The 21,489-nt window shown below is 52.7% G+C and overlaps 1 protein-coding gene across 1 annotated transcript in view; it reads right to left on the minus strand.

Moving 5' to 3' along the window:
- MYO5B (myosin VB) overlaps positions 1-21,489 on the minus strand; it is a 335,169-nt gene that overhangs the window by 57,435 nt on the left and 256,245 nt on the right. Inside the window, 7 exon segments of the mRNA XM_070361628.1 lie at positions 1,166-1,399; positions 7,153-7,392; positions 8,471-8,627; positions 10,560-10,771; positions 15,804-15,915; positions 16,387-16,473; positions 21,115-21,212. Coding sequence (XP_070217729.1) covers positions 1,166-1,399; positions 7,153-7,392; positions 8,471-8,627; positions 10,560-10,771; positions 15,804-15,915; positions 16,387-16,473; positions 21,115-21,212 — 1,140 coding nt within the window.

Raw genomic sequence — 21,489 nt, forward strand, 5'->3', positions numbered from 1 at the left:
TTCTTCTTTTTTTTTAAACAGATGAGTGAACTAAGGTCAGAGAAATTTCCTGTGAGCATTTAGTAATGGCCATGCAGGGGTGAGAATCCAAAACTCCAGTGTCTATTTCAGGACCATTCCTGTGAAAGCATTCTGCTTGCCCCAATTTTTAAATACTTAGAATTATTATTTCAACATTAGAAACACTGAGTCCTTCCCACACAGATTCTCAACCCGTTGTGACTCTCCAGTGATGGACAGGAACTAAGCACATGGGCCCTGCCATAGAGATGGCATGGGACACTGAGGCTGTGGAAGGCTCCGGAGGGGCATGTGGGACTTCCCTGGTTTGGACAGCTATCTCAGGAATGGAGAAGGGACTCTTTGCATCCTGACATTCGAGATGGGGGCAAGGGCCCAATCCCAGAAGTTACATTTTATGGAATGGAGAGTAAACCTACAGAGCACGCCAGCCAGAGTAGATGAGCCAGGCTGAACCGATCAATACTTAAACTTTAGGCAAATTCCCCAAAGCACTATGGTTATGGGGAGGGATGCCTAGGTGTTTTGTTGTTCAGTCGCTAAGTCGTGTCTGACTCTTCTGTGACCCCATGGACTGTAACCCACCAGGCTCCTGTGTCCCATGGGATTTCCCAGACAAGAATACTGGAGTGAGTAGCCATGCCCTCCTCCAGAGGATCTTCCCGATCCAGGGATCAAACTTAGGTCTCCAGCACTGGCAGGTGGATTCTTTACCACTGAGCCACTGGTGAAGCCCAGGGAATGCCATGAGGTTGCCCCTAATCCCTGCAGGCAATAAAGGCCACTACCTCTAAATCGTTTCTCTTGCCAACAAGGACTGAGGCCACAGAGCTGCTTCAGTGGCTAACTCTAGGCTATAAGGGACATGCCCAAAGGCACATGTGTGTAACCTTTCAGGGGATTCCATCGTGTCCCACTAAGGGCAGAGACTCAATCAACACTCGCCAGGTGAATGGACACGTGCTTGTGTCGGTTCCCCCAACGCAGGGGCACTTTACATCTAAACGCAGAGGGATGGTCAGTCTTGGGCACAAGCCCCAGGAAAGTCCATGGCAGCTGTAGAGCTGGAAGAAGCAAAACTGCCTCGGAGGGGTGCTGCATTAGCTCACCCACCACCCAGCTACCGCTCCGGCCCCAAACAGACCTTCCTCAGCTCATCCTTCTCCCGGGTGTGGGTGTCCTCCAGGACCTTGCGCTCTGAGTGGGCCCTCTGCAGCTCGGTCCGCAGGCTCTCCACCTCCTCCTGCAGCTGTGGGCCTCTGTCTTCACCCTGGCTCTGCTGGTAGCAGGCCACCTCCTTCTTCAGCTTCTCCACTTCCATGGTGTGTGTGGAGGTGATTGCTGACAGCTGCTCCGACAGCGTCTTGAGCTCTTTGTTCTGTGAGAGCATCAGCAGACGGGAAGAGGGGAGAAAGAGGTGGACGGCAAGGTTAGTGGGGCAGCAAAAAAAAAAAAACAAAACAAGAAGGCAATTAAAAAAGGAACTTCCAAGGTGGAATTGAATCTCACAACCACTGAATGCTTGAGTGCTTTCTTGGCATCTCCCTAACAAAACTGTATTGTGAACCCAGGAGAAATACGGGAAAAGACAAGGCAGCAGGACTGACATTCGAGGAGTGCTTAGGAACGGGGACAGTGCTGGAAGCTGGCTGAGAGTGGCTAGCCTTCTATATCCATTGGGAAGATCTTATACCTGGTTTTGAAGTTTCAGGAACAAGGCACTTGGCTTCTTGGATCTGCAGCCTTTGCGTTTCAGGCTTCCCTGCTCTGTCAATGCTGAGCCCTCCTGCCCTTGGACTCATTGGCACAAAGAGCTGCAACCTAATCGCTGACTCTGAGACAAAGGACCTCTTTAGCATCCCCTCTTCCAAGGAGGCCCTCCACGGGGCTGGGGGAGCCCTCCCACCACCTGTCCGCTGGTGCTGTAAGAGTCTGACTCCAGAAACAGATGCCCTGGCCAAACCTGTCCCTGTTGACAAGGTACCCAATCACATACCCACTCAAGCAAACAGGCAAGTGGGAAGCAGTCCCTGGTGCCTGGTGGAGGTACAGAGGGGGCAGGCAGGGAGACTGTAGGTGAGCTCACACACAGCAAGCCCTGAGGACGCAGGGCCGTGTCAAGTGCAAGCGCAAACGTGGGCAGAGAGGTGCTGCAGTTGAGCGTATCAGCTGAAGGCGGTCAGAGGGAACGTGGAGGGGAAGATGCAGAGTCCTCCCCATCGTCAAGCAGGCAGCAAACGGTCATCACCATTCTCCACGGCTATTCTCTGCAGGAGCTCTGAGTAAAACAGAGCTCTTGGCATCAGGAACCAATGACTTTCACATCAGCTAGGAAGGTCATGGGGAGCAGTGAGGGGCAGCAGCAGAACAGGTGTTGGACCCAGTACAACACAGCGGATGCCTGGGACCTCAAGGCTGAGACCCACGTTTGGTGTCCAGGCAGCACAATCCCAGCACTGATCTACCACAAAGAGATCCTCCCACCATCTGAGGAAACATCCCAATTGCAACCCGACACACCCCCATATCTGGGCTGGCAGTCAGCCTTGCCCTAAGTCATCACCAATGAGAAATCCAATTAGGCGGCATCTGTTTAAACAACCCAAAGCTGGTCTATTCTGCCCACCCAGATCTGGGTCTCCCGGGAGGCTGAAGGGTCTCTGCACAAGGGGAGTGGGGTACAGGACGGGGATGCGAGTTGGACTAGCCGCCTCGACACTGCTCTGTTCTGGGCAGGTTCCTCCCGGTGGCGTGGCCTGGGTCAGATCCCAGGGAGAGTGGGGATGAGGACCAGGCTGGGGGGCAGGGGGGAGGCGCTCATGATGGAGCAGGTGTGGGGTGTAGAGACAGGCATATGACGTGGTGTGACACCCTCCTACAGGCAGCGATGACACCCCAGGACCCACATGCAAAGACAACATGTCTAGGAGGCCAGTTTCTTTGTTTTTGCTGACATGCAGGCTCAGGGAAGTCGAGGAGTTAAGAGGCTGGAGCTGGGCAGACCTGTGCTCAGGCCACAACTCCGTCCTGATCACTGCACCTCCGTGTGCCCGGCTTCCTCAGTGTGAAAAAGGGGCCACAGTAACTCCATCCTCAGAGGGTTTCATCTCTTTTTCACCTCAGAGGTTTCACCTCTGAGTCCAGGGAGACTGAGGGCCTCCCTGGGGGCCAGCACCCAGTAGGTGCTTGACAAGGGTCACCCTCTTCTCCTGGGTTGGGGGGGAGTGGTCCCCTAGAGAATGGAATGGTGAAAAGACCGGCCAACAGGGGTGTGGGTGGGAGATTCCTAACGGCAGCCCTTGGACAGCTCCTTATTTCACCATCATCGGCACCCAGAAGTAATCGCTGGGGACACACTGTGGCTGTACATTTCCTGTTCTGGAGGCATGATTTTAGAAAGGGAAACCCCAGAAGGGCCTCACAGCGTCCTGCCTCCTCCTCACACCATGATGTCCACGTCAGGTGCCCACAGCTGTAAAGCCAAGCCTGGCACCAGGAGTGGTGAGGGCCAGTCCTTTCCCTCAAAGACTCTGGAAACCCTCCCTGTGGAGGAAGGCCAGGCTCCCTGGAGCCAACTTGGTCAGTGTGACCCGAGACCTGGGCAGCTCTGTCCTGAACCAGGGTGGGCCTTGTCCTGATACTGGGGGGCCTGGGGATTTCCACATGGACCCCTGTTCTCCTCGGCTTCCTCAGATATCCACTGCATCCACTGCTCAAGGGCACCGTGCTACATGATGCACATCTATCAACTCATTCTCTCCTCACAGGAGTCCTACATAGTAAGGCTGATTCAGTTCAGTTCAGTCATTCAGTCATGTCCAACTCTTTGCAGCCCCATGGACTGCAGCATGCCAGGCTTCCCTGTCCATCACCAACTCCTGATTAATACACCTACTAATCAAGGCTAACTAATACACCTATTTCACAGTTGAAAAAACTGAGGCATAGAAGGCCATAAAGCTGTGACTTGCCCCTACAATTTTTCAGATGTACATGACTCATAAAATATTAACTACTTTAATTTAACCAAATGCATATGAAGTATACTGAATCAAATTGATTGAAAAGACTACTGACTGAATCCATACATTTGTGTCATATTTTTTCCATTAAAATATAGTTTAATATAGCCTTATAAAGGTCTAAGGAACTTGACCCTCATTAAAAAAAAAAACAACCCAAAACTGTAAGCTCAACTGGCCATCTCACTGTACATATGCTTGAATAAAGACAAACTGATAAGAGTCAAGTTCATAGGTTATACCATTTTGGGCTGAAAAAATGTCACACCACAGGCCTACACCAGGGACACTGCAAGAAACCGTCCCAGGAGCTATCACTGCACTTACTGCTGAAGGATACTGTGAAGGCTGTAGCTTATTACATCACAGGTTATGAACACCCTCAGAAAAGTGTCTCAGCACCACGGACAGCACCAACCCTTCTAAACGCTTTCCGTAGCTCTCAAGTTATCCTATTTCCTTCTTCCTGTTTGCTTGGGAACTTGGTGCCAAGTTGACATCGTCTCTTCAGCTGTGTGCACAAAACCTTCGACCTGACTTTTGGGCCCTAACCTCACCCTGGTTTTAGCCTGCAGTTTCCTCCTTTGCTGTCTTCTTGGCAGTGGGGACGCTTTTTTAAAAAGCGCCCCCTGGTGATTCTACAGTGCAGCCTGGAGTTGAGAACCACTTTATGGGATCAGTGAATTTTTGAGTTAGAAGTTAAAGATCTTGGAGAAGGCAATGGCAACCCACTCCAGTACTCTTGCCTGGAAAATCCCATGGATGGAGGAGCCTGGTAGGCTGCAGTCCATGGGGTCTCGAAGAGTGGGACACGACTGAGCAAGGCTTCACTTTCACTTTTCACTTTGATGCATTGGAGAAGGAAATGGCAACCCACTCCACTGTTCTTGCCTGGAGAATCCCAGGGACGGGGGAGCCTGGTGGGCTGCCATCTATGGGGTCGCACAGAGTCGGACACGACTGAAGCAACTTGGCGGCAGCAGCAGCCTCCAAGGAACTCAAGGCCCAGTTAGAGATTTGGCCATAATCTCTAGCTGTCAGCTCTGGCGGCAAGTATAACTGAGACAGGACTCAGGCTTCCATCCAGCTGGGACTGAGTCCATGATCTCAGGCCACTCTGCCAAACACTTGGGGATGTTTTCACCTATGTCGTTCCTGGCATGTGTGTCTCCTATCCTCCTGGCTAAGAATCTGTGTGTGTTGGGGAGCAGCCTCCTGAGTTGTCTCCAGGCATTACACACAAAACAGAAACCCATTCGCTTACAACAGGTGAGCCCCACCTTCTAAGAGGCTGCAATACAACGAGATTCTAACGTCCTGGTTCCACAGGTTGTTTATGACTCCTCTCAAGACAGAGAGCCAAGCATCTTCTTTGACACCAGGTCCCACACTCCACTACAAAACACTGGCTGGTCCAAGGATGACATTCTCCACGAGAATGAACTCAGAACAAAGCTAAGTGTCTTCCCTGGACTGAGGAATTCTCACATGTCTGAAGAATCTCCTAATATGCAGATATCCCCAAATTTGGCTGGAGGTGGCAGAACATTCTCCGGAACCAAATTGCCAAGTTTCAATCTTAACCATGCCACTTCCTAGCTTTGCGACCTCGTAGGCTACTTGGTCTCTCTGTGCCTCAGATTAAAATGGGAATAACGTTAAATCTTACAGGGTGTGGTGAGGATTAAATGACTTAACACGTGAGGAGAGTGCCTGGCACACAATTGAGCAACATGGGGAGGGACATATGAAAACAAAACCTAACTCCCCCCTCCCTGCCTTCTCTCCTCACCCTCTGCACACAGGGCACCCTGCCCAGGGAGGGTAACACCAGCCACTGCTCATAGATATTTGCCAAGTAGGAAGCTTAAGGCAAAAAGCTCTTTTTAAAAACAGGTCTTTTAAATCTGCTTCTCTTTGATGTTCCAGCACGTGGAGTGTAAAATACTAGATTTATTTTTAACCTCTTGAGTTAACTTCGAAAATCAGCAATGACAACACAGGGACTGATGGCTGGAAGAGGCGGCCAGTACACGAGGCTCCACGCACGGAACAATGGTGCTCACAAAGCCTGCTCCTTCCTCGGACCACACTGTTCGCTCAGAAAGTTAATGGGGGCACTTTGACTATGCGAATGTCTTTCCCGGCCAGTCGTCAATAGCCATAGAGTAATAAGAATCATGGCGATGAGAGCAATAATACAGGTCCGCCGTGCGCCTGTGTTTTCCACATGGCTGAGCCCAGAGAGCCATTTTTCCTGTCTACTCCCGATGCTCTGAGCAGTTGTGTCTTCCTCCCTGACCTGACCTATCACTGCGGGCCAACCCTGTGCGAGCTTTCTGTCTCACTTCTCCACCAGGGAGCCGAGCCAAATGAGACTCCCATGGGACTCACACAGAGATAAACACCCAGGGTGACAGTCCCTTCTCCGGAAGGTTGGTCTTTTTTTGCAAGAACAGAGAGGCAGTAACATCTGACTACTTTGGGGTTCCTATTTAGGGCAGCTGGTTTAGGTGTAAAATGGCTCATTTATTTTCTTGCCCTACTGGGATCATGAGAAGCTTTAAAAAGTGCCTAGCATAGATTAGATACAATAAAACCAGTGACCGCCAAGGCAATGCCAACTCTCTCTTTCTCCATCCCTTGCACCGGGCACGTTCACCCCCTTCCTTCCCTCCGTCCTCACCTTTTCTTTCTCAGGAGGCACCAGAAACCCTCTAGGCATTGCAGGAGCCTGGCCCTGAGGTCACTAACACCCCACAAGCCCAAGGAGCCTGCTTTCAACTCTGGAAACCCATTTTAGCCACGATGCAGGAAAGGACTGACTCTCTAGTGACATTTGGGGTTAAGAAACCAACATCATCCTCGTTATGGCTGCAGGATCAGGCAGACCGGGGCTGGAGTGCTGGTTCTAGCACTTCCTAATTCTGTGATCTTGGCCAAGTATTTGATGCTCCAGATCCACACTTCGCTTACCCGTATTATGGCCTCGTGAAGCTGCATGGGGATCAATTGAGAGCTCCCCGGGAGGAAGCGGTGGGTCTCTCTCAAACATGCCCATGGAGTCTCGCCCCGGCCCCAACCCCCAGGTGGGAGTCGAGACACTGACCTGGTCATCGATCTTCCGCTGCAGCTGGACAATCTTGTTCTCCATGCCCACGTTGAGGCGCTTCAGGTGCTCCGCGGAGCGCGCTTCGATCCTGAGGGCCTTCAGCGCCTGCTTGGCCTTGAGCCTCCGGAAGCCGCACTGGATGACAACGGCCGCACCCCGCAGCCGCTGGAAGCGCCTGCGAGCCATCCAGCCCCGCACGTGCTTCTGGATGACGGTGGCCTTGTGCTCCCTGAGGACCTAGCAGGGGACAAGCACACACCTGGTGGGTCTGCACTGCACCGCGGGAGCCAGGGGCTCGTGCACAGCTCGCAGGAGGCGAGAGCCAAGGTCGGTGAGCTACCGCTGCCCTATGACTTGAGGCTTTGGTGGCCGCCTGTCTTATGAACAAGTTGCAACTAAGTCCGGTGGCAGCTGTCAAACCCTCATTTCTAATTTTTTAACTCACTAGGAAACCACAGTCTAAAAAAAAAAAAACCTCAGAGGGGCTTAAAGATCATCCAGCTGATAGCCCCCCATTCAACAGATGTGGATCCGCTCCTGGTGCCAGTAAGCTGGAGGCGAAGTGAGATGGTTGTGTGGGATTGTCAACTGGGTTACTGGTTTACAGTTAACTTGGCTTGTAATTTGGTCTTTCTTTTTTCCTATAGTTAAAAAACCACTCAGAAAATTAAAGCATCATCAATGCCCTCATTATAATGCCCTGCAAAATAAATGTTTGCAGAATGAATGAAAGTGTTAGTCACTCAGTTGTGTCTGACTCTTTGTGATCCCAAGGACTGTAGCATGCCAGGCTCCTCTGTCCATGGGATTCTCCAGGCAAGAATACTAGAGTGGGTTGCCATTCCCTTCTCCAGGGGGTCTTTCTGATCCAGGGATCGAACCCAGGTCTCCTGCATTGCAGGCAGATTCCTTACCATTTCAGCCCTCTTGCCTTTGGACTGGGACTGTACCATGACTGCCTGGTCCTCAGGCCTTCAGACTCAGGGAGAGTTACTCCCCTGGGTTTCTTGAGTCTCCAGTGTGTACACAGTACATCAAGAACTGCTCAGCCTTCATACCTACATGTGTCAGTTCCTCATAATAAACCTTATCCACACGCACACAGACACATGCATCTCCTGTGGCTTCTGTCTCTCTGGTGAACCCTGAGTCACTGTGCCTCATGAGACTTCAGTCCGGATTCAGTGGGAGCAGAGTTGCAAAATTCCTTAGAAAAAAGTGAGAAGTGCCCAACAAGTGCTGAGGTTGGTGCCAAGCCATCTGCTGCTGCTCAGGGCCGAGTCCACAGCCCGAGTCCCCGGGGGCGGCTACGCACCTGGTGGTAGATTCTCCGCACAAACATGCCCCGAGCGAAGGCCTGGATGACGACGGCGGCCCTGCGGACCCTCTGGTAGGCCTGGAGGGCCCTCCGCATGCGGTACTGCTTCTGGAGCACCACGGCCGCCCGGGTCCTCCGCAGATGCTTGGCCAGTCTGGGGAGGGAGAGAGCGGTGGGCCCTTTGTGAACACAAACCCTTTCCCCTCGGCCCTGCCTGGTCACCTGCTGGCTAGGCCAACTTGTGTCCCCATTACCGGCCTTGAGACACAGCTCAGAACAGAACTGGCTTCCTCTACCTTGTCCAAAAACTCTTGCCACATATTTACAACTCAAAGTCTGATCAACTCTGATCCTCATCCGTCCATTCCCCGACCCACAAAGCCTCTCCTATAACCTGGGCAGCCCTCAAGGACATCACGTGTTCACGCTCGGGTCTGTCCCTGGACCTCACCGGGCTCGGAGGGGTCAGGGGCTGGGTCTTAGCATCCTTGTACCCCTACATCTAGTATAGGGCCTGGCACGGCAGCGCATGGGAAGTATCTGCTGAATGAAGGTCACCTTCTCAGGCCTGTGGCGACCTCTCTTTACTTTCTCACCTCTCAGCCTTTCTGCCGGGGATGCACTGCACATGGGCATCTACTTCCCTCTGTTTAATTTCTACATTCCCCATCTCACCCCTCAAGGCAGACATAAAGTCAGTCCAACACTTTTTAGCCCCTGCAAAGGCTCTGTTTGGTGTCAGACCCATAGCAAGTGCTCAACGAGAGACTAAGAATATTAAAAGCTAGAAAGGACCTTGGACATCATCTAGCACAGCTCCGGAGTGGGCGGTAACTCACTCAGCCCTGCTCTGCTTGCTTAAATGAGTCTGACTCCTGGCAGCTCTCCCTGAACACTCTCTCTAAAATACAAACTCCCTGCAGGGAGAACGCAGGCCATCCCACTACCCAGGACAGAGTCCTGTGCCCCAGGGTGCTCGGCGATGCCCTAACTGTGGATGACAACTTAGTGTGGACACCACTGACAACTCTCTCATTTCTGTAGCTTTTGTTCTAGAGACCACCTCTCAACCGTTCACAGGTAATTAACAGCATTCATCATCTCTGGTTCTGCTTGGATAAACAGCTTATAACAAGGACATGAGGGGGAGCCGGAGCAATCTTCTAACTTTACAGTACAGTGGGTGCCTGCTCTGGGCTTGTTTCGATATTCAAGCAGAGAGGCCTGAGGAGTCACTTATGAAACTTAGGCCTCCAAATGCAAGGCGTCCTAGAGATTACTGTCACTTCAAGAAAACTGCAATCTGCAGAGGTCACTAATGTTGAACCACGGCTGGGTCCAAAACCTGATGACCCATGTAAAGGCTGGGGGGTGGGTCTCACGGCAAGGGATGGGGGTGTCCTCTATGCCCATCTCCATGGTGACGCTCATACTGATTCAGCGCTTCAGCAACCCAACGACATCACTAGGAGGGGATGTTTTCAACAAAGTAGCCTCTTTTGTGTGGTGCTGGGCTGGGGCAGGGCAGCCCACTGGTATCAGGCTTTGCCCCAAGGGAGCTGCTTGTGGTCAGACAAGTCTCCCCCTCCCTCTCCCCGTGCTGGCTGAGTGCAACAGCTCATAGAAGGGACCTCCCCCGGCCTTTTCATTCAGCCCTAACCAAACTCCTAAGGGATTCTGAAATCGGTGGCATAAGTCATGAAGCTGAGTGTACTTTACCTGTGAGAGAAAGGCTGAATTCATCTCTCTTGCGGAAAGAGGATTGTTTTATTTAAGTGTTTAAGCAAAGGGCAAACGGAGGTTTGGCTGGAAAACCAGCCAGTCCTAAGCTAGCACTGGTGGGTGGGGACAGACTGGGGAGACAGGAGACCTGGGAACTAGACCTACTGGCTCAGGTGAGAAGGGGAGGAGAGAGGGGCCCGGCTGCTGGGGGAAAGCTGGATATAGACAGGGCCCCGGAGGACGGCGCTCTACCCACAAGGGCTGATTGAGGCCAGTCAGCTCAGAGCCAGGCCTGCCCGCCACCCCCCACCCATCCCCTGCACCCCACCGCACCGACCACTAGCTCAGGTGTGCCCCAGCTCACCTGCGGGCTAGGTATCCTCGGCAGTACCTCTGCAGAGTTAAGGTGGCTCCCTTCAACCTGCGGTACTTCACCTTCTGCAGCCAGCCCCGCACGGCTTTCTGGATCATGATGGTGGCCGCCCGGAACTTGTCAGCCCGAAGCTTCTCCAGGTAGGCCACCTGGCCGGCCCGGAAGAAGATCTTGGTGCGGCCAAACTGGAACTTGTCAGGATCCTTGACGAGGCAGGGAGGGGAGCTGGTTCATCACCCGTGAGCGGCAAAGGAACGCACCCCATCGCCCCAGTCGCTCCCCTGCACGATTTCCCTGCTGGGTCTCACGCGCCCCTGGCTCCTTAAACAACCGCTGAAGAGTCGGTGTGTAACCGACGCCGACCCGTCCCTACTGCTGCTCAGACACCGAGCACAGTGGTAAGAAGCAGGCCTGCCCGCCAGCAGCTGGCATCACAGCGAGGGCATCTGGGCAAGCAGACAAGGACACAGCACATTTCAGGCAGTGCTGAGGGTTATGAAGACAACAAACCTCCATGAGGTTTGTGCACCGTGACATTTACACACAGTGACATCGATTAATCAATAAGACTGACTCGGTGGTGATGTGATTTAGGTTGTGGGGGCTCCTGAGTCACTTTGGGCAGTTTATATCAGCTCTTTATGCCTCAGTTTCCTCATCTGTGCAACCGGGGTCATGTTTGTATCTTTCTCTAAAGGCAGTGTGAAGATGAGATGGAGTGCATGAAACATAGTAAGAGGGCTGGAGGATGGGATGCAGATGCTGAATAGGCTAAAGGAGGAAGGCATCTCAATGGAGGGGCTGTTCAAGCAAAGACCTGAATGGAGTGAAAGCAGGCAGGTGTGGGAAATTACACATACATTGCGAATAACCCCCAAGTACATTCTATTTGGTGTCTAACTATGCTGTGAACTATTTCTTCAGACAGATGGTGACTGTCTTTAGCGACATGTACTTAGGTTAAAATTAGGGGCCCTTTCCATGTTTGCCCTAGTGGACAAGCGAAGATGACCCAGCAGTGTGTGTGTATGCGTGCGTGTGTGTGTGTGTGTGTGCGTGCGTGTGCGTGCATGTGTGTGCGTGTGCATGCGTGTGTGTGCGTGTGTGTGTGGACAGGCCTGGGCTACAGCACAGTACTCAGTAGGTGGCCCATGATAACTGAGTGCTCTTTGTAAACACACATCATCTAATTTTGCTCACTGAGCATGAAGACCATTATAAGAAGGAGATAATGAGCCAAGGTGTAAGGAAAACACACAAATATATATTTCATGTTGACCAGCGGCTCTGAAACCATGCTGAGTCGACACTCGTCATGGCCAAGCCCTGTACAGCCAACAGGAACCGGGTTCCACGCACAGGTAAGCCAGGCGGCCTGCGCCGGGGCTGAGCTGGGGACACAGCAGCCAGCCGGGCCGTTGCTGACGGTCCCTTCTATGGCTGGGGTGCTGGCGAGGCACGGAGGAGCGAGCTGCATGCCTGGTTCTCATTCCTGCCTCTGCTTTGGGCCTCAGCTCATGCCAGGAGGAACCAAGGCTGGGCTGGGCGGGGCAGCTTTGAGATGCCTGAGGCCTGGGCTTCATCATCCCCCGGCTGGGGAGACTCCTCAGTGAGGATGGGTTGGCGACTCAACCCTCACAGTTTGGGGACAAGCCTGGCTACTAGGTCTTCAGCAGAGTCATGGCCTGGGGGGCGGGGCGGTGCCTGTTGTATCCCTGGGGCCATGGTACACTGGCTCCAGTTCCTATCCTGGAAGAAACCACCAGGGAAATGGCAGGCTGGTCTGCAGAGCCACCATTTGTATGGAGGAGGATTTCTCTGAAGGCTCCAGCGGTGCGCCTGTCACCACGGGCCTGATGGCGGCACGCCTCCTCGCCCAGACATCTGCTTTCTCTGACCCCTAGAACTGACCATACTTTCCACATACTGATCAGAGGTCATCTCCTGAGAACCCGTCTCTGATAATCAGAGACCGAGGGGATAGGAAGAAATCTTAGCAGCCCATCCCAAGCCACTCTCTTATGGCACAGGTGCCGAGAATGTTGAGGTGACTTGCCAAAGGTCTCACTGAAAACATCAAGGAATAGAACCCAAGACCCAGGACTCCTCGGCCAGAGGTCTCTTTATTGCATCATGCCCATTTGTAGGACCACCTCCTCTTCACACTCCTCTCATATGTATCTCCTCACGCTCCCTGGGTTCCCAGCAGAAGCTCGTTAATCCACTCCTTCACTGTCGGGATGCAGGTTCAGGTTTTCCTGATGGCCAGTGACGTCTGTAACTACACTAGATGACCGTCGGTCCTGGGGGGCAGGGCCCCCCTAGTCGGCTCCTTTGTAACTCTCACTGACCACTCTAAGGTAGTACATAGGAAGAATTCAAGAACTCAAAACCCATTTGTGGAGTTAAAGAAAAAACACGTTCAAGCTAATGATGGAGGGATTCCTACACTCCTCACAGGAGACCACCACTCCTGAGCAACCTCACGATTCAGCCCCCGCGCCTGGCTGCCCCTGGACGAACAGCCTGCTGCCAGGCCTACACGCCCCTTCATCACGGCTTCTCTCCTAATCACTCTGCCCTAGTATTACTTAGTACTTTCCCGGAAAGTGCAGGGAGCTGGCCTGTGCCCTTCTAGTATAACGGATGACTTTGCCAAGTCTCAACCGCTTAAAGGCTCAGGTCACTTAGCAGGAGTACTAGCAGCACTGGTGACCAGAAGGTGCGCCCCCGCATCCCCAGAGGGAAGAGACAGAGAAGGTTTCCAAGGGAGTCCTGAACACTGAACCCTATTACGTCTGAAAAGTGAAAGAGTGTTAGACGCTCAGCCCTGTCTCTTTGTGACCCCATGGACTGTAGTTGGTCAGGCCCCTTCCTCCGTCCCTGGGATTCTCCAAGCAAGAAAACTGGAGTGGGTGGCCATTCCCTTCTCCGGGTGATCTCCCCGACCCAGGGATCAAACCCAGGTCTGCTGCATCGCAGGCACACTCTCCCGTCTGAGCCACCAGGGAAACCCACTCCTGTCTAGGAACGGCAATTACGCACCGTGACACTGATTGATCAATCAGACTGATTCAGTGGTGACGTGGTTTAGGTTGTGGGGGCTCCTGAGTCACTTTGGGCCATGTGTATCAGCTGTTTTTGCCTCAGTTTCCTCATCTGTGCAATGGGGGTCATGTTTGTGTCTTTCTCTTAAGGCAGCGTGAAGATGAATGGAGTGTGTGAAACAGAAAAACGTCTGACTTGTACTAAGGCTCAGGGACTGTGAGCCACTGGTGGCAGGTTTCATCGGGACAAGCTCATCTGTCACCCAAGCAGCCACCTGCACAAACTCGAGCTCCTGTGATGTCCAGTGGCTGTGCCGGGAACACGACGACAGTGAGACCCTGGCCATTCAGTTGTTCCACAGTCTGGTGAAATGACAAACAAGCCCCTAACTACAATACAAGGGGAGAAACGCAATAATGGAGGACAGAAGTGGAGAAGTGTTGGCCAGTGACTAACTCCATCTGGGGGAGCCAGGAACGGGCTTCATGGACCAGAAAGCACTTTAGAGCTCAGTTCAGAAGGCAAGAACCTGGCCAGACACGACAAAGGTGGGGAGAGCACTCCAGGCAGAGGAAACAGCACTTATTCACATACTTTAGGGGATTCACTGGTTCATTCATGCATTCCATAAATGCCTGGTGAGTGACATCTATGTGTCAGGCTCAGGGCTCATAACTTAGGGGGAGTGTCAATGCAAAGGCCGTCCTCTGCAAGAGAGGAAAGACATCTCGAGCACAGGACAGCACACCAGGGGCTCAGAGACTGCTGGACTGAGGAAGGCAGGAGGGCAGGGTCAGCATGCAAGCTGGGTGATGTCGAACCAGAGGCCCGAGTGCATCAAGGAGCGGGTCCGCACGGCGGCCCTCGGTCCTGCCGGCTGGAGGGGAGTGCGGTGGGGGACGCTGAGTCAGCTGGTCTGATCTGGGGCCCCTCCAGATCGCCTTCTGCGTGGGGAGCAACAGTTCCACTGGAAGCGTGGGGAAACCAGGGAAGGGAGAGGAAGAGTGGAACTAGGGCCCCGGGGAAAGCAGGAGCTAGACCCAGGGCTGAGCGGGCTGCTGAGAGACTTGACCACACAAACAGGCCAGCTCCCGGTGCCAACAGAGGAGGAAGACGCCTGACGCTCCCTTTCACCCAGGGTTCAGCCGACCCAGAACACATTTTTCTCACCCATGTAGAAAGAGACGTTGAAATGTAGATACTGGCAGAGGTTCCACAGCACAAACCTCAATTAACCAGAGTCCAACGGACCAAAGGCAACCTTCAGTTAAGAAGACTGCCACCCTCGTTTCTCTACGGAACGTTTAGCCCAGCATTCTGTACTGTCTATAGCTACAGTCTTGAGCTGCTAAGACAACATTGTGCTCAGAGGGTGACTGTGTCACTTTTACAAAATAACTTACGATTTTAAACTTGGTCATCTGGCAATGAACTATACTCCAAATGAACAGATTTTCCTAACAATATGATACTTAATTTTTTTTTAAGTTGATGCCTGCAATTCTCTTCCCTTCTGAAAGGAAGATTCTCAATGTAATCTAACCATTTATTGAGATCATTAAGTACCATACTCTGCTGTAATCCCTGAATACTCTAAAACCAAGAAACACACAGGGATCTGCCCCTCATCAAAGACCCCCAAGAGCTCAGCTGTCATTCTCCAGCCCCAAGCGTCAGCTGCCGAGTTCAGGTTGTTTCAGATAAAATGAAATCCACTGTCTTATTTAAAACAAGCATCTGAGGTTGGGCCTGATGCTGGCTCTGCGATGGGGAAGACACGGGAGGCGCGGGTATTTCCCCCTCGGCTGGCTTCCAGGCCACCGTGCTTGGGCTCCGGATCAGAGCCCCGCAGGTTCACTGGCGCCAGCAGGCAGGCCGAGCGGAGGAGCCCGGGCTTTGGGGAGCGCAGGGATCGGGGCCAGCAGCTTGGGGCCTTATCATGACCCCTAGGGCACTGTATAAACAATTTCATTTTCTACGGAACCTGTTATGTGGGAAAGGCTGGGAATGTCTCCAGGCAGGTGGAAAAGGGGCTTTTCCTTTACAGTCACTGATGCAGGAAAACGGATGAACATCTCAGATGACAGTTTCGGTAAGAGGGGTGAGGACCACTGAGGCAGTTAACACCCCACCCCAAATCCCAGGGCACCGCACCTGGAGCTGGAGTCAGGGCTGTGCCCAGCTCACCTTGATGAGGCTCTCCAGCACAGACCTGCAGATGGCCTTTTTGTCTGAGTTGGCAAGGTCTCTCTTCTTGACCAGCACCCGATACCGGTTGAAGAAGTCATGGTAGGACCACCTGGAGAGAAAACCGGTGCGTCAAGGACACGTCCTGCCTCTCGGCCATACAAGGGCCCTGGGTGATCTCAGACAGGGCCCCAGGGGGTCAACACGTCCAGCACAAAGCCCTTCTCAGAGCAGCAAAACACGTTACGGGGCGTTTTGTTCTCCCTCGATGCTGAGAACTTCAGCATGTAGCTGAGTTAAAGAATCACGCCTAGAGGACTGACAGGAAAAAGGATTTTGGAGGCTCTGCTGCTTGGAGGGCTGACCAGCTCGCCGCCCAGACCAACGCCAAGCTGAAATCTGAAAAGCTGTCCAGGAGGATGTTACTCTTGACACCCATACTTCTAGGACAAACTGAGATTCTCTTGTCTGTCGGCTCCCTGCTTGAGCCCTCAGCGTTGGGGAGCGTTTTTGGAGGCTCTGTCTCTGGCTGACAGTGCATAAGGGGGTCCCCTGGGGAGGCGGGCCCCAGGGGGTGCGGTACCTGGATGGGTAGCCAGCCGCGCTGATCCGGATGGTCTCCAACACGCCGCAGGCTCGGAGCTGCTGCACTGCTCTCTTTGGGTTAAAACTGCAAAACACAAGACAAGCAATGAGAGGCCATAGTGGCAAAGAAACAGAACAGGGGAGAGAGAGAGAGACCACCCCTTCCTGCACGGAGGTACAGGCATTGCACGCCTGGGAGCTCAAGGCCAGGGGCCAAGTGCAGGCTAGAAGACAGACGGGCAGCAGCTGAGCCGTCTCCGTTCTGTGCGCATTCTCACCCTCACCCGGACTGCTCCTCTTATTTGCCCCCCTGCACTCTGTCCACCCTCCCAAGCTCATTCCTGCCTCCTCTGCAGAGCCCAGACAGTGTATTAAAAAGCAGAGACATCACTTTGTTAACAAAGGTCCATATAGTCAAAGCTATGGTTTTTCCAATAGTCATGTATGGATGTGAGAGTTGGACCACAGAGAAGGCTGAGTGCCAAAGAATTGATGCTTTCAAACTGTGGTGCTGGAGAAGACTCTTGACAGTTCCTTGGACTGCAAGGAGATCAAACCAGTCAATCCTAAAGGAAATCAATCCTGAATATTCATTGGAAGGGCTGATGCTGAAACTGAAGCTCCAATACTTTGGCCACCTGATGAGAAGAGCCAACTCATTGGAAAAGACACTGATGATGGGAAAGACTGAAGGCAGGAGAAGGGGACAACAGAGGATGAGATGGTTGGATGGCATCATCGACTCGACGGATTTAAGTTTGAGCAAACTCTGGGACATAGTGAAAGACAGGGAAGCCTGGCATGCTGCAGTCCATGGGGTTGCAGAGTTGGATATGACTGAGCGACTGAACAACAACTGCAGAGCCTTCCCTTATTATTTCTATAGACAGGGGCATCTGTCTTAACTCAGTGGCCAAATCATATACACTTAGCACCTCGAGCATGAGTTGGCTCCCAAGTTAAAAAGGGGAGTTTCAGGCCGCGCAGACCTGGGTGTGAATCATGACGTGGTCACTTACAGCTGCATGTGTGATTTGGGGCAAGTAACACACCTCCTTGTACAGCAGTATCCTCCTCTCTAAGGTGGGGAGAGTGGAAGTGTCCCTTTTAGAGGGTGAGTGTGAAGAGTAAGTGTAACAGCCCACAAAAGCAGTGAGAACAGCGGCTGGCACAACATACAAGGTCACACATGCCATGAGCTGCTGTCATGAGAGCTGCCCAAGAATCACACAGATAAAGAACTTTATCTTCTTGTCTTTAGAGATACAAGCCATGACTTCAGCAACTCACCCGCCCTAAGGTGCTAAGTTTAGTACTGAAAACCCCATTTTTATTCTAACACCTATACTGAGTAGGACACTGGAGTAAAAAGTCAGACGTGGTCTGGATTTTCTCAAGTATCCGCACTTGGAGGGGGGAGACGTGTATAGAGGTAGCGAACTGCAAATGCAAGTGTTATTCACTCAGTCGCGTCTGACTCTCTGTGACTCCACGGACTGTAGCCCACCAGGCTCCTCTGTCTGTGGAATTCTCCAGGCAAGAATACTGGAGTGGGTAACCATTCCCTTCTCCAGGGGATCTTTCCTACTCAGGGATTGATTAAACCACAAGGCACTATGTGATATACGTGGTAAAAATACTGAAAGAAACTGGAGGGAAGGATGCTGGGGTTGGCTGGGGGTAATCAGGGAGTCTTCAGGGAGAAAGAATTAAGCTGACCCTGAATCAATCACCATGATTCAGGATGAGGAATAAATGTTCTTTTTCTTTCTGGCTGTTCTGAAGCTCGGCTGTAGGTGGACGCAGAGTGAGCCCCCTTCAAGGACGTGGGGACCTGGCTCCACCTCAGCAGTCATCTGCCGCCTAAAAGGCTGCAGGCTCCCACCTACTGCCTGGGGCTCTGCGGTGCTGGGCAGGTGCACGCGGGACCCTGAGGCACTCAGGACCACCCACTGCTGAGACCAGCCCACTGGCCTTCAGGAAACCTGGCCGATTGCTCTGACGATGATCCCCACTTCAGAGGATCACACCTGCCCGGGGCCACCTCCTCCCTGGACACTTCCTGTTCTCTCTCCTCTTTATTGCTGCGTTCCCACAGACCCATTGACAGTCACTCTTAGGCTGTCACCAGCTATCTGGGGCTGACAACTCCTTAAGAAGGAGACTATGTCTTTATTCATCGTGATTCCACTGTCCTAGCCCAGTGCCCTGGAGAGATGGCTTCTGAACAAAGGAAGAAGCAGAAGGAAAGACTTTTTATCAAATAGAAGCATTTAGTGCAGGGCAGCAGTCTCCACTGGGGAAAATTTTGCCGCCAAGGAACATTAACGTTAAAAGATGCTGTTAGTTGTCACAGAGGTGGGGGTGTCACTGGCATCTAGGGGGCAGAGGCCAGGGAAGCTGCTACATCTCCTCTAGTGCATGGGACAGCCCTGCAGAAAACCATTACTTGGCCCAAATGCCCACAGTGCTGAGGCTGAGAAAACCCGGCTTTAGGGGAGGGGGAGGAGGGATACAGCACTTTGTTTCCAGAATTATCAATAACATCACAGATTTTCATGACATAAATTTTTATACTGGTCATAAATAATCCTCATTATCTCACTGAAGTCTTTCATCAGGATAACTATTTTTTTTTTTTAGCCACAATTAACAGATGGGGAAATGAAACGAAGACGGCGAGGGCCTCGCTTGGGATGAGCCAAACAAGTGGTAGCTGAGAACGCAGGCCTCCTGACTTGGTTCTGTAACCTCCCCCACTCTACTGGGAGGAAGACTTTGGTCCTGAAGGTAAAGGAGTCTCCTAGAAAAGTGGGCTGTTAGGACTCGCATGTCCCTTTGAGAGTCCCCAGGGGCTTCTCTCACGTGGGAGGAGAGACTCAGCATGAGAACTTGGCACACGATGGGCACCAAGTTCTGATAGATGCATCACCCAAGGTCAGGCCGGCTGTGGGCAGAGCTGGTGGCAGCCCCACACGCTCTGCTCCCGGGCCCAGCGCGCCACTGGTGTCCTTCACACGTAATCTACATCTTTCACACCCGCTGCTTTCCTAACAGCCTCTCTTTTTCTGGAGGCGTCTGGTAAACAGATCCACACAGGGGGATTTCCTGAGCATGTCTCGGGAACTTGGAGGAAAGGAGAAGAGTGGACAGTCAGCCGGCTCCCGAGGAGGCTGATTCGACACTGTCTTCCCAACCTTTTCCAGGACGAGGCCCCTGAGAGTGGAAGTCAAGCTTTATTAACCAATATGAAATGCAGAAGGCAGTTCAGATATTCATCCTGAGAGTCAAGAGTTGCCAAAATAAATTATTTCACAGAAAGAAATTATGCCAGGACCAAAAAGGAAATCAGAAAGATGGGAAGGAATTGCTTGAAAATGGAAAAATGTACCTCCTTTGGCTAGGGGGAGAAGAGCATGTGTGAAGGCTCAGGGGAGCAGGAGGAAAGGCCGCAGGGTGAGTGAGAGAGCATTCTGCAGGCGCAGGGCAGCACTCCAGGCAAGAAATGGAGAGACGCTGAGACAGGGCCACGGTGGCAGGAAGGGACATGGGAGACGGTGGGAGAGACTGTCAGGTGGACTCCACAGGACTTTGACCATGATTGGATCCTAGGGAGTAAGGGCCCTGCTGCCCAATATGGAAGCCACTAGCCACCTGTAAGTAACTAAAATGAAAATAAGACTCCGCTGTCTCAGTCACCCTAGCCACACTGCAAGAACTCAGTAGGCATGTGTGACCATGTAGATCACTGCAGATTTACCAAACAATTCCATCACGGCAGAAGGTTCTACTAGACGGTGCTGGTCCAGAGGGACCCTTAGGTTTCTGGTTTGGAAGAGCCAAGTTTGGTGGGTGGATGAGATGTCAGGAAATGCTTATGCCATTTACTGTGACAGAGACCAAATAAACAGGAACCATTCTGGGGGGCGGGGAGGATGAGTCTGGTTTCAGACATGTTCAGTGTGAGGAGGCCAACAAAGTCACAGCAGACTGGCAGAAATGCCAGGTGGAATCCGGCACAACCCAGAGACGACAGAGATGCCAAAGAATCTTTGCTGAAAAGTCAGATTGGGGTGAGGTCAACCACAGTTGGTTGGCATCACTGTCTCAATGGATCTGAGTTTGAGCAAACTCCAGGAGATGGTGAAGCACAGGGAAGCCTGGCGTGCTGCAGTCCACGGAGTCACAAAGAGCCGGACATGACTGAGTGACTGAACAGCAGCAGCAGCAAACCATATGAGTGGCGACAGAAATGGAAGGAAAATGTCAAGGTAGGAGTAGTGGCAGAATGTGGGTCTCAGAGAGGGAAAGTGAGCAAGTGTGGATGGTTCTGGAGGCCCAGAAGAGAGGGGTGTGAGACACGGGACCGTCTGCACGTCTCATCACTCGATGCACCACGTGAGGTTACGTTTCCTCCCTGACCACTCCCATCTCTGAACGGAGCAGCTGCTGTGAGATACACTCACGTCCCCATTTAACGGCACACTTCTAACCAGCTCTCTGATTCGTGGGCACCCTAACCATCACTATAAGCAATGTGAGATCGGGGAGCTGGCCCTTCACGGCCCCCAGTTCTCCAAACAGCAGACAGCTGGGGTCCATACTTGGCACATAAACCACCGGGGTGGGGGGCGGGGCTGCAGGACCCGCCACTCATCCCGCCGAGGACCACAGACCCGCGGGGCTGTGCCTGCCCCATGCCCCTGACCTTCGAGGCGACACTCACTGGAAGGGCAGCTTCTCGTCGTTGGGCTTGATGCAGCGGACATAGTGCGGTGTCGTGGCGTTCAGTGTCTCCATGAGCAGATGCAGGGAGGAGCGGAACTGGGGAGACAGAGGTCAGCGCCCTGTGACCTACTCCTCCTCAGCCTTCCGTGGTGAATCACGAATGTCCAGGAGCACCCCCATACTGGGGGTGGGAGCTGTCAATGCTCTTATCGCTTCATTACTGTTTTAACGCAGGGCAGGGAGACCCTCAGGGACCTGGGGGCAGACTCCAGCTCTGACGCTGCTGGGCTGCGTGGCCAACCCCCAGACCCTCCCGCATCCCAGCAACAGGCTCTGCAAAGCACCTGGGGAAAGACCTTCTGGGTGTGTTTCA

The sequence above is a fragment of the Bos mutus genome, chromosome 24 (assembly GCF_027580195.1).
Source record: "Bos mutus isolate GX-2022 chromosome 24, NWIPB_WYAK_1.1, whole genome shotgun sequence".
Classification (NCBI taxonomy): Eukaryota; Metazoa; Chordata; class Mammalia; order Artiodactyla; family Bovidae; genus Bos; species Bos mutus.